The sequence below is a fragment of the Vipera ursinii genome, assembly GCF_947247035.1.
Source record: "Vipera ursinii genome assembly, chromosome: 6".
Lineage (NCBI taxonomy): Eukaryota > Metazoa > Chordata > Lepidosauria > Squamata > Viperidae > Vipera > Vipera ursinii.
Window position 1 is genome coordinate 88,792,035 of NC_139515.1, and position 12,327 is coordinate 88,804,361.

General features: G+C 52.1%; 3 protein-coding genes across 3 annotated transcripts in view; 2 read left to right on the top strand and 1 right to left on the bottom strand.

The window, feature by feature from the left end:
* The window catches only part of LOC310642455 (snaclec coagulation factor X-activating enzyme light chain 1), a 75,390-nt gene that overhangs the window by 19,743 nt on the left and 43,320 nt on the right, over positions 1–12,327 (bottom strand). The window lies entirely within an intron of this gene.
* The window catches only part of LOC310642445 (snaclec stejaggregin-A subunit alpha-like), a 39,050-nt gene continuing 27,875 nt past the window's right edge, over positions 1,153–12,327 (top strand). Inside the window, exon 1 of the mRNA XM_083366168.1 lies at positions 1,153–1,258. The gene's annotated coding sequence lies outside the window, so the exon portion shown is untranslated. The remainder of the gene's footprint in view (positions 1,259–12,327) is intronic.
* Positions 1,701–7,522, top strand: LOC310642446 (snaclec coagulation factor X-activating enzyme light chain 2-like). The gene is made up of 5 exons (XM_083366169.1): positions 1,701–1,786; positions 2,819–2,916; positions 4,289–4,438; positions 5,915–6,011; positions 7,278–7,522. Exons 1-5 carry the CDS (start codon positions 1,729–1,731, stop codon positions 7,349–7,351), a joined length of 477 nt encoding a protein of 158 aa, XP_083222295.1. The 5' UTR covers positions 1,701–1,728; the 3' UTR covers positions 7,352–7,522.

Here is a 12,327-nt window from a genome sequence, read left to right on the forward strand (position 1 = left end):
AACTTTGCTCAGTGTTGTTTTGGGAAAAACAGCAGCTCTTCCTGGTGCCGAGGCAAGAATTGCTCCTTTGTGAGTCTTGCCAAACCCCTTTCAAGGCTCCCTCCCCCCCACCTCCTGGCCCCGGGCAGAAGCCGGGGGTCCCTTCAGTTCAGGGCTGCTGCCTGGACTGGGACAAGGCCGAGACTGGGGGATTCTGGGAGGTAAAGTCCAGGCCGCCTAAAGAGGCCAAGGCTGAGGAAGCACCTGTGGACTGCTGAGCCTGGTTCCCAGAGGCACAGCTTGCTCCCTCCTCCCCCCAAACACCCAGGGGGTCAACCCTATGGCTGGGTTTCCCTTGAGCAGCCACTTCCCCCCCACAAGAAGCCAAGCGAAAGGAGGTGGAACATGGGAGGTGTAGTGCAGGGCAACCGGTGGTGAACGGGTGATTCTGCTCAGTTGCAAAGCAGCAATGGGGAAGGAGGTTACACACATCTGGTTGCAGGATGAGGGTGGAAAGTGTCCCCCTCCCTTGGCTCTGTGTCTGATGTGGGGCTGCGGGCTTTTCCCCACAGCATTCCCCAGTTCAAATACGCTTTCTTTGCTGACTTGGGTAGAACACGGTTCAAACTGTGCCATCCAGGGGCAAAATCCAGGAAGAGATTTTTCCAACCTGGGGGAGGGGGGAGGCAGGACAAGCATGGCAGGTAGCAGCCCAATGAGTCTTCCTCCCCCCCTCCTCTCCAGAAACTGATTCTCTTCTAGCACTGATGATGTTCTCTAGTTGGGTCAGGAAACGTCTGCAACGAAACACCCAGCTCAGGGATCTGTTCATTCCTGCAGGTTCTCTAGGAGAGTTAGAAAAATCCCGCTCAGAAAACGGGAAAGTCAGCCTGTCAACAGCAGCCCCAAGACCCAGAGGAGGTGGGATACCTTTAAGGGTTGGGGGCTAATCAGCCATGGGTCGGATGCTTTCCTTCACATTGCTGCACTGAGCAGGGGCTGGGCTGGATGACCTCAGGGAACAATTCAAATTGTAGAATTCACTCCATGGCATCAGTCTTGGCAGAGAGTAAATCTGTCAACTTCTTTTGTGCAAACAAGCTACTTCCTGATTGCTAGGCACAAAAATCGGTTCTCACACATAGCCTTTTCCCCCACTGTCCCCCCCCCACAGAAATCCCCCCCTTTCCTTGCCTATAAATGCCTCCGTTCCCTTCAGAGGAGGAAAGCCTGGAGTTGCCTCTGAGCAGAGTTGCTACCCGTGGAGGCTGAAGGACAGGTGAGTACGGCTTTCCCACCTGTGGGCACCTGACAGGTGAGGCCCCTGCATTACATCGCTACTTTCTCTCTGTATCTATCTATCTATCTGTCTGTCTGTCTGTCTGTCTATCTATCTGTCTATCTATCTATCCCCACCTGAATATACCTCTTTCAGGGGGCTGCAGGCAATGTCCAGGTTCCTGCAAAGGAATCTACCAGGGGGATTTCTGGGGAAGAGAAAGAGGGGCACTGGAGAGCCTTTGGGGGGGGGCTTCTGTCCTGTACGTAGCAATGGAGGATCCCCTGTGACCCCCACCCCCAAGGCTGCTGCCTGAAGAAGGAGGGAGAAACGGGGTCCAGCTGGGCAAGGGAAAAAGTGCAAAGCAAAGTGTGGGACTCCCAGCTTGGCCTCCGGTTGGACTTCACCCCATTTCACCCCCTTGCCTCTCTCCCCCCCCCAGTTCTCTCTGCAGGGAAGGAAGGAAGACCATGGGGCGATTCATCTCCATCAGCTTCAGCTTTCTGGTCATGTTCCTCTCCCTGAGTGGTGAGTTCGAGCAGGGTCTCTTGTGTCCGGAGAGGCCAAAGCTCTCGCATCTCCAACCCCTTCCTGATTTGAACCCCCCCCCCCCGAATCCTCTCCCCAAAGTTGCTTTTATTCCTGTTTGGCTCATTCTGCCCTTCGGATCCAAGCTTCTCTCTCCACCCCAAGACTTGGGACTGCGAGCAACGATGCAAAACCAAAGCGAAATTAACACCCGTGAAACGCAGAATGAATTAATTAAGAATGAAGTTAAACCTTTGGGGAAAAAGCTTGCATTGATGAATTAAAAGTAGAGTGCCCCTCCCGCACCTCTTGCTAGGGGTTTCTCTCCATGGGGGCCACACAAGGGGTCAGGAGACCCTTCCCCATCTGCTGAAGAGCTGAGCCCCTGCTGGGGGCATCTTCAGAGGGTCCCTTCTTGAACGGGGGGGAGCAGGGGGGCAGCCCCACTGGAAATCTGCCACTGAACCCCTGTAGTTGTTTGGGGGAACCCAGGAGGCGAGAGGAGATCCCTTAGGACAGATCCACCTGATCCCCCTTCCTTTGCAAATTCAGGAGGCTTTCAAGGGTGGCCCCACATCAAGGACATTTCAGTAGTCTGGATAGGTTGCATCCAAAGTGGGGATAATTCTTGCTATGTCTGAATTGCTCAAGAAGCTTCATGGTTTTTTTGTCTGTCTGTCTATCTATCTATCTATCTATCTATCTATCTATCTATCTATCTATCTATCTATCTATCTATCTATCCCTTTGTATCCTGTCGTTGTTCTTGTTATTATTATTATGTTATATTACTATTATTATCATCACACCAGACATGCAGCTTCCAGGGAATGAACCAAGGTTAGCTCTAACCGAGGTTTGGACAATCTGCAAAGGCAGCTGCAAGTCAGTTGCAATTTATTGTCATCAAAGATCTTTTCAACACAGCAGGTTAAGCTTGTTATGCAGACCCAGCTCTCCTGCTCCTCCCTCCCTCCTTCTCCGCCTCCCTCCCTCCTCTCTTCTCATTGGGGATCCTGTCTTCCCACACAGGAACTGGAGCTGGTTTAAAATGTCCCCCTGATTCATCCCCCTATCGTTACTTTTGCTACAGAGTCTTCAAAGAATCAAAGACCTGGGAAGATGCAGAGGTGAGACATGCTTGTGTGCCTGTGGATCTCCCAGCCCAGGCAGGGGAGACGTCCAGGGAGAGCCTTGCAAAGCCCCCAGGTCCCCTCTGGCTACGAGGAAATGGAGGGAGACTTGGCTGGGGGTTCGAAAAAGGAGGAAAGCCCCTGATTTTGGGGACCTCTGAGATGCAGATATCCCAAGGACTCTTCCTCTGAGCCCCTTTGAGCTTCCCTTCTCCACCCTTTGAGCCAGCAGGAAACGGTGCCAGGATGCCGTTTAATGCCTCCCCCGGATGCTGGACCCTCCACTGTTTCCAGGCATTAGGTGGGCGGAGGGCAGCAGCCTCATCTGGGGCCGATGAAGGGCCGGGATTTGCTGCTTTCCTGGCTTGTTTTCCTCCCCTCCTGCCCTACATCTCCCCCAATGTGGTTTCTTAATGTGGCCTTTTCTTAAATTTCTTTTTATTCCACTTTGCTTATTTTTTACAAATAACTGAAGGTGGCCAGCACACACAATTGTCCTTTGTCCGTTTTCCCTAGAACAACAACCCTGTGAGGTGGACTGGTCTGAGAGGGAGTGACTGGCCCAAAGATACCGGGCGACTCTCAGGCGGGACTAGAACTCCCGCCTCCTGGCTGCGAGCCTGGTGCCTCCCCCACTAGGCCAGCTGGCTCTCGGCTTCCTTTCGGGGGAGGAGAAAGCAGGTTTTTGCAGACGCCAGCGGAGGGATCAGAGACCTGTCAAAACCCATTTTAGGCTGGAGAAGTGAGAGGCGTTGGGGGGGATTAGGGAGGGGTCTAGTCCAGTTAGGCAGCCTCCCCCTTCCTGGACAGCCCCTTGTCCGGAATGAGGTAGGGGGTGGAGTAGAAGACCTCCAAGGGCCCTTCCCTCTCTGTGAGGCTGTTATTCCGCAGAGGTGAGGCCCGAGTGTGCCTGGAGGTCTCGGATGCTCTGAAAAGCCGGGCAGTAGCTGGCTGGGAGGTCTCCCCAAATCTGGAAGGCTGAGCTGCGTTTGGCCCCCTCCAAGATTCTGCAAACTCTTTTTTCCGCTCCTTCCTCTCGGAAACTCAGAGGAGGGGGAGGAGGGGGAGGACAGGGAGCAGGCGGAGAGTGGGGTCTGCAGAGCCCCCTGCCCCAAAGGCTGGTCCCGGGTTCAGTCCAGGGCCTCTGTTGAGGGTCCTGAAGCTGAAAGAGGCTTTGCTCAAAAACTGCCTCTTCAGGGAGGGCAACTGCGGGTCTCAGGGAGATCCTGAGGGTGGCCAGGATCAGGCAGTCAGAGCCCTGCTCTGTTCTCGGAGGCAGAAACACACACACACACATATATACAACACACCATAGACACATCTGCTTTCAGCTGAACAAGTGTCTTTCTTTCCCAACGATCTCTTCCAGAGGTTTTGCGTGGAGCATCCGAACGACGGGCATCTTGTCTCAATCGAAAGCATGGAAGAAGCAGAATTTGTGGCCCAGCTGCTCTCTAACATCACAGAGAAATTCATAACCCATTTCTGGATCGGACTGAGGATTGAAGACAAAAAACAGGTAGTCCTCAACTTACAACCACAACTGAGTGCACAATTTCTGTTGCTAAGTGAAACATTTGTACAGAGAGTTTTGCTCCATTTTGTGACTTTTCTGGCCACAGTTGGTAAGTGAATCACTGTGGTGAAGTTAGTAACATGGTTATTAAATAAATCTGGCTCCCCCTTTGGCTTTGCTTGTCAGAAGGTCGCAAAAGGGGATCATGTCATCCTGGGGCCACTGCGACCGTCATAAATATGAGTCAGCTGCCAAGCGTTGGAATTTCAATCCTCTGAGCAAAGGGAAAAAGTGTGAAAAATGGACGTAGGTCCCTTTTTCTTCAGTGATGTAACTGAATGGCCATTAAATGAACTGATGTAAGTCGAGGACTGATTGCAGGTCCTCCCTAATGCTAATCCGTATCGATTCCCCTTTGCTGTTTCTAAAGGTTTCTGGTTGTGTTTTGGGAGAATCTTCCCATAGGAGCCGAGGTCTCTCTCTCCAACCTTCTTGCCTTGGACAACGGCCGAGAAAACCAAGGCAGAAATCCTTGAACTGCCATCCTGTCTCTCTCTCTCTCTCTGCCCCCCCCACCAAATCCTTCCCTCCTCCTGGGGGACCCAGCGCTCTCCTGAAGGGCCGCATCCTGCCCTGGCCCCCATCTCGGCCTCCAGGCCTTCCTCCCTCTTGAGGGCGCCTTGGATGGCCCCCAAACCTGGGGGAGACTCAGCTGGGCCTTCCACTCAGGGGCTTTAGAGGCCCGGCCGGGGGGGGCTGTTCTTTCCTCCCCCCTCTTTATTTAACGCAGAAATTCCTCGTTTCTGTCACCGGCAGGATTTCGTCCCCTGCTCTGTTGCATTTTCAGCTCTAGAAAAAAGCTCGATCATCTGCAAAGGAGGGGAGTTTCCCCGGAGTTGAAATCAGCTCCTGGTGACTTTGTGAATAGAAATATGAATTTCTGGCAACAAGAGCGAAGTAGCTCATCCGAATACGTGACTGAAGATAACCGGGATGCTTTTCTCTTCCCGAGAGTCCCCCGTAGCCCTGGGTTCTAATTCTGCTTCCCCCATGCAGGGACTGATGGGCTTTGAGGCGGTTTCTCTTCCGGAGACCAATGAGTGTCGTTCGGAGCAGTCACCACGTTGGGCATCGGGCAAAGTGGCCTCAAGCTGAGCTGGTGACTCCTCGGACACCTCCGGGCCGTTTCCTCCTCGTTTCCCTCTGGATCTCCTGACTGTCCCCTCCCCAAGAGGTCACCAAGTGTGACCCTGCTTAGCTGCTCCGGGTCAAGTGAGGCTCATGGAGAGAGAGAGGGAAGGAGAGAGAGAGAGAGAGAGAGAGAAGGAGAGAGAGAGAGAGAAAGAGAAAGAGGGAGGGAGGGAGGATACATTTGTTCTGCCCCTTGAAGATCGGCCAACTTTTCTCTCTCTGCCTCTGGGCCCTGCACAGCCAGAGCCCCCTCCTCAATCGGCTAAGGGGGTTTCCTTGTCTTTCCAGGAATGCAGGACGGATTGGAGCGATGGTTCCAGTGTCAGTTATGACAACTTACATAAACGAGAATCCAGAAAGTGTTTTGGGCTGGTAAAAGGGACAGGTAAGTCAGTCTGGTGGTGCACGTTGTGTTACGTCAAGGAGGGTGGGCTTCCCTTCATGAGGACCCAAGGGATCCTTCTCTCAACCCCTTGGCCACTGGTGACCTTCCTTGACCTCCTGGATCTCTGAGCTGCCTCAGTTCCACACTCTGTACAGACAAGGGAACACAACACAACCAATGTCGGCTGGTGGCCCCCAGGGGGAGGGCCTTCTCTGTGGGCGCCCCGGACTTATGGAATCAGTTGCCGGTTGAGCTCCGGACGGCGCCTGACCTTCGCTCCTTCCGACACGATCTTAAGACCTACTTATTTGAACAAGCCGGCCTGGCCTGATGGGGGATGTGTTGGGGTTTTTATTGCGGGTTTTTATACCATTATTTATTGTTTTAGCTCGGGCTCTTATTTAATTCCCTTTTAACTTTTGTATTTTGCATTTTATATGTGCCCTGTTCACCGCCCTGAGTCCTTCGGGAGAAGGGCGGTATACAAATATAATAATAATAATGATGATGATGATGATGATGATGATGATGATGATGATGGGAGAAACCCTTAAAAATGGGATTGGAGCCATCAGCCCATCATTAAACTAACAAGCTCCGTCTTAACCTTGTTCCGAAAGGCCATCATTGTCTCAGGGCATCTGGCTTTTCCTGCCTGGTTTCCTTGCTCAGATATAGATCAATCTTGCAACACCCCATTGCGGTGAGAAGAACCTCGGCCACATTTCTGTGTCTGTGTCTCTGTGTGTGTGTGTATGTGTGCATGCCTGGTCGAATTATAAACCAACCAAAAGAGCAGCTTAAAAGCCGACTTGGTCTCTGGTTAAGGCACCAGGCTAGAAACAGGAGACGGGGAGTTCTAGTCCCACCTTAGGCACTAAAGCTGACTGGGTGACTTTGGACCAGCCTCTCCATCCCAGCCGAACCCACCTCACAGGGTTGTTGCTGTGGGGAAAAAAAGAGGAAGAAGGGGTGTTGGATATTTTGCTGCCTTGCATTAGGTGTAAAGTAAAAAGGTGGGATACATAGAAATAAATACAAATTAAATTTAAAAAGAGACAAAAGAAATGAAAGAAACATGATGGCTAGGTAAGCTATCTGAGTTAGAGCAACCTGTTGAACCCCCAGCCTGTTTTAGCAGAGGAGAGTCTCCACCTGTGGTATCTTCAGTCCTCCTGCAACTGAGGGAGGAGCCTCTGAAAAGATCTTCTGGGTCTCTCAGAGAATTCCTGCAAAAAGTGATCAAAATTTCCCTTTTTTATCCAGACTATCGCACGTGGTTCAAACTTAACTGTGAAGGAACTTATCCTTTCATCTGCAAGGTGCCACCATACTGCTAAGATCCAGCTGTGCGAAGCCTGGAGAAGCAAAGAAGCCCCCCACTCACACCCTCAACCCCCGCCTGCCGCCATCTCTGCTCTGCCCCCTTCGCTCAATGGATGCTCTTTGTAGCCAGGATCTGGTTTTGCTGCTCCTGATGGGTCAGGAGGTCCAATAAATTTTGCCTAGCATGACTGGCCTTCTTTCTTTGGGGCACCCAGGAGACGGTTGAGGCCCGAAGCTCAAGACCCCCCAGCCCCCTTCGTGGCAGGGCTCGGCCTTAAGGGGGGAGGGCGACTCTTAGGTGGAAAAACCCACTCAGGCGCAGATGCTTTCCTCCCGTCCCCCTCCCTGGATCCGAAGGGGGTGGAACCTGCTGGGCCTCAGCACCCCTTCCCTGCCCCCAGAGCCGATTGGCACCCCCGTGCCCCCCCTGGGCAAGATGGCGGCATCCCACTAAAGAAGGCAGGGGGGTGGGAGGGGGGGTGGGTCCAGGAGGTGCTTTCCGGTTCTTGAGTTTTCCAACTAGCAGCTAAAGCCCCTACTCTGGGAATTTGGGGATCCCTCTCAGGCACCCCGAGATCGTGGAGAAACGGATTGTCTATTTACTCTGCGGAGTTGAATTGGGCTTCAGGATGGGCCCCTCAGGAGGGATTTCCTGGCAAACCTTCTCCCCGGAAAAGGAAGTCCAGGAATTCCGGGTGCAGCTACCAAGATTCAGGCACTGGGAAACGGGGATCTTAAGACCTGGGAGAGTTCTTGCCTGGCTGTCTGGGATCGGTTGGTGCCTGCTGGAGCCAGGAAGTGGGCAGGGGCGGGGAGGCTCTCGGGGCTCCCACCTGCCAGTCAGATCAGGGGCCCCCATCCCCCAGTCAGGAACCCGTTTGGAACTGGGCCGCAGAAGTGGGCAAAGACGTCCGGGAAGCTGCATTTGTGAAAGTGGCACGCCTGCACCTGTGAAACCATCCCCTCTGCCCACCCACCCCCGACACCACTGGTCTGCCAAGCCGGAAAGATTGGGGACCCCTGAGATAGACCCCCTGCCCTTGTTTACAAATTACCCTTTACAGGTGATAGTTATCTCTATAGTAACTATCATGTCAGCAAACTCTGGTTAGGACTGGTTTTCAGCGGAGCAGAGAGCTTCCTCGATCCAGTTCTCAAGTTTCAGCCTGGCTCCGGAGATTAAAATTCACGGAATGTATTCGCTTCACAGGCTAGCATGTCTTCCTACAGGTCAGTAAAAAGAATGAGCTCTTCCCCACATATGCAACACAAATCCCTCCTCTCATTTTCCCCACAACAACAACCCTGTGAGGTAGGTTGGGCTGAGGGAGAATGTCTAGCCCAAAGTCACCTGGCTGGCTTTTCATGCACAAGGTGATACTAGAACTCCCCATTGCCTGCTGATTGGCCCAAGGTCACCTTTCCTGGCTAAGGCAAGACTAGGACTCCTCGTCTCCCAGTTTCTAGCCTGGTTTCCACATCCAGACCCAACTGAAGGGGCGCCTGTGCTGCGTCTCTCTCCCCCTTTGCCTAGTGATTGGCCCAAGGTCACCTAGCTGGCTTTCTTGGCTAAGGCAGGACTCGCACTCCCGGTCGCCTGCAGAGTCGGGCAGTGATCCAGGACACGCGGTTGCGCTTGATTGGTTGGACAATGCTGGCAATCTGGACTCTGCCTGAGACAATCTGTGCTGTTATTGGTTGCCCTGGGTGTGCAGGGGGCGGTTCCATGTTTTCCCGCCTTTTTTCTTTTGCCCTGTAGGCCCTGAGATTTACCTCAGGATGCTTCTGTTCACCTGACTATCTTGTCTGCTGTATATTTAAATGCAGAATATATTTACTTATGTACAACTACAAGTTTGTGTCAGCGCCTCTGACTTCATTTGGACAGCTGCTGTGATGTTCCCTGTTAGGTTATGGTCCCAGAAGCGCCCGTGCTACTATTGCTACTACTACTACTAGTAGTAGTTAACTTTTCTGAGGGAAAGGTTTCTTTGTGAACCTGAGGAAGGTTGAGGCCTGTAAAGACAAGCCGTTGCTGTTATATGAGCGGGAGGAGGATCTGTTGACCGGTAAAAAGACAGGGGAATCAGGTGGTTCTGTCCTAAGGGATCTCCTCTCCCCTCCTGGATGCCCCCAAACTGATCAAGCCCTGAATGGCCGACTGGCTGATCATCTGTGGGACCCAAAGGTGTGAGAGCCACACTCACCTGTCCCTCGGCTTCCACAGGTAGCAAGTCTGCTCAGAGGCAACTCCAGGCTTCCCTCCTCCGAGGGGAATGGAGGCAAGGAAAGGGTGTGTGTGGATTTCTGGGGGGGGGGGCAGTGGGAGAAAAGTCTCTGTGTGAGAACTGGTTTTTGTGCCTAGGGATCAGGAAGTAGCTTGTTTGCACAAAAGAAGTTGATGGATTTACTCTCTGCCAAGAGGGATGCCACGGAGGGAATCTTGCAGTTTGAAATGTTACTTGAGGTCATGCAGTCCAGCCCCTGCTCAGTGCAGCAATTTAAAGGAGGAACCCCGTATACGTGGCTGATTAGCCCCCACATCTTGAGGGCATCCAGACAAGGGGATCCCCCCCCACCTCCTCTGGGTCTTAGGCTGCTGTTGACAGGCTGACTTTCCCAAGTAGAAGAGCTGCACTCACCTGTCCCTCGGCCTCCACAGGTAAAAATTCTGCTCAGGGGCAACTCCAGGGGAATGGAGGCGTTGATAGGCAAGGAAAAGGGGGGTGTCTTTTGGGGGGGGGGCTGGCAGAGAAATGGCTTTGCTTAAGAAGGGAAATTGTAGTCCGGCCCCCAGGAAGGAGCCTGTTTGCACAAAACAACGTTAATCTGACTGTGGATTTACATGCTGCCAAGATAGGTCTCACAGGGAGATCTCCTGAAATTTGAAATGTTCCTGGAGGTCATCCAGTCCAGCCCCTGCTCAGGGCAGCAATGCAAAGGAAAGCACCCCGGATACGTGGCTGATTAGCCCCCACATCTTGAGGGCATCCAGACAAGGGGATCCCCCCACACACACCTCTGGTTCTTAGGCTGCTGTTGACAGGCTGACTTTCTCTTTTTCTGAGCGAGATTTCTCTAACTTCCCTTCAGAACCTGCAGGAATGAACAGCTCCCAGCATCCTCCCAATGGAGGGCATCCCTGCGTTCCCACAAGACGCCCGGACCTCGACCCAGGTAAGGAGAAGGGCATGGCTGCCTCGTTCACACAATCTGCTGAATGGGTGGCTGGGTGTGAAGAAACATTGAACCACAAATCGAGCCCCTCTGTTTTAATGCAGAATTGTCTGCAAAATCCCCACCCAAACCTAAGAATAGAATAGAGCTGGAAGGGACCTTGGAGGTCTTCTAGTCCAGCCCCCTACTCAAGCGGAAGAACCTATGCCATCTCAGACAAGCGACTGTCCAGCCTCTTCCTAAAAACCTCCCGTGATGAAGCACTCATGATTTCTGGAGGCAACTTAATTGTCCTCACTCTCTCCTTAATTCCAGCTTGCTTCTCTCTTTGGGTCAGTTTCCAACCATTGTTTCTCATCCTTCCCTCTGTTGCTTTGGAGAATAATTGGACCCCCTCCTCTTCTTTCTGGCAGCCCCTCAGATACGGGAACGCTGCTATCCTGTCTCCCCTTTTCTTAGCCAAACCAAGTCCTGTAGCCGTTCTTCGTGTGTTTTAGTCTCCAGGCCTTGGATGATCTTAGTTGCTTTTCCCAAAGTCTCAACATCTTTTTTGCGATATGGGGAACAAAATTGGCTGCAGCATTCCTGGTGTAGCCTCACTAGGGCTTTATAAAGAGGTACAAATTTTTTTTTATTTTTTTTTATTTTAATTCCATTTATATCCCGCCCTTCTCCGAAGACTCAGGGCGGCTTACAAGCTTAGCAGTAGCCTTCATTCTATGTATATGCCTGCTTATTAGGGCTTTCACACACACACACCAAGCGGCATTATTACAAAGTCAGCTTAATTGCCCCCAACAATCTGGGTCCTCATTTTACCGACCTGGGAAGGATGGAAGGCTGAGTCAACCTTGAGCCTGGTGGGATGCGAACCTGCACTCATGGCAGGCAGCTGGTGTTACTTAAGGAGGCATTAGCCCACTGCTCCACCACTTCGCGTGACCTTGATTCTATGCCTCTGTTTATGCAAACCAGGATTGTATTAGCTTTTTTGGCGGCGGCTGCACACGGATGGCTCATGGTCAAGCGGTCGTCCACTAGGTAGACTGCAAGGTCCCTTTCAGAGTGGATGGTTTTGAGCCAGAACTCACCTCATCTGTACTTATATCTAAATGTAAAACTTTACTTTTCTCCACATTAAAACTCATTTTGCTGTTTAGGGCCCATTGTTCAAGCTTGTCAAGATCTTTTTTCAATCCTGAGTTTGTCTTCTGGGGTGTTGGCTACTCCCACCAGTTTGGTGTCATCTGCAAACTTTTACCAATCACTTTTCATATGGCCCTTTTAATGTGGCCGTGAAACCCCCCCCTTCTAGACTCCCCCAGCTGCAGCCAGATGGGAACCCCCCCCCCCATCCTGGCTTTCTCTCCATTACACTCTAAGCTGCAGAATAACTAGCCAAGAATTATGGATTGTGTTAAAAACAAGGTGGGATATTTCTGAGAGCTGATCAAGCGGTTGTCTGAATCTAGCTGAGGTTTGGCTGCTGTGAGGGGCTCAGCTGGGTCTTTTCCAGGGCTGAACTCTCCTTCCAAACCTTCCTAGAAGCAGCTGATTTTGCTAATTTCTGTCTTCCCTTTTTGAAGCGTCCAATGTTTGAAGCTGGTCCGCCCTCTGCACCACAACAGCACAACCATCGTCTCCAAAGCCCCCCCCCCGTGAGACCCCCCAAGACGGAGAGCCCACGCCTTCAGGGGGAGAGTCTTCTTATCTTATCCCCAGGAGGTTTATTATTATATATTCTAGTTATTTATAGACTTGGTCGGCCGCCCATCTTACTTCAGGGCAGCTCTGGGCAGCTAACAGTCACAAC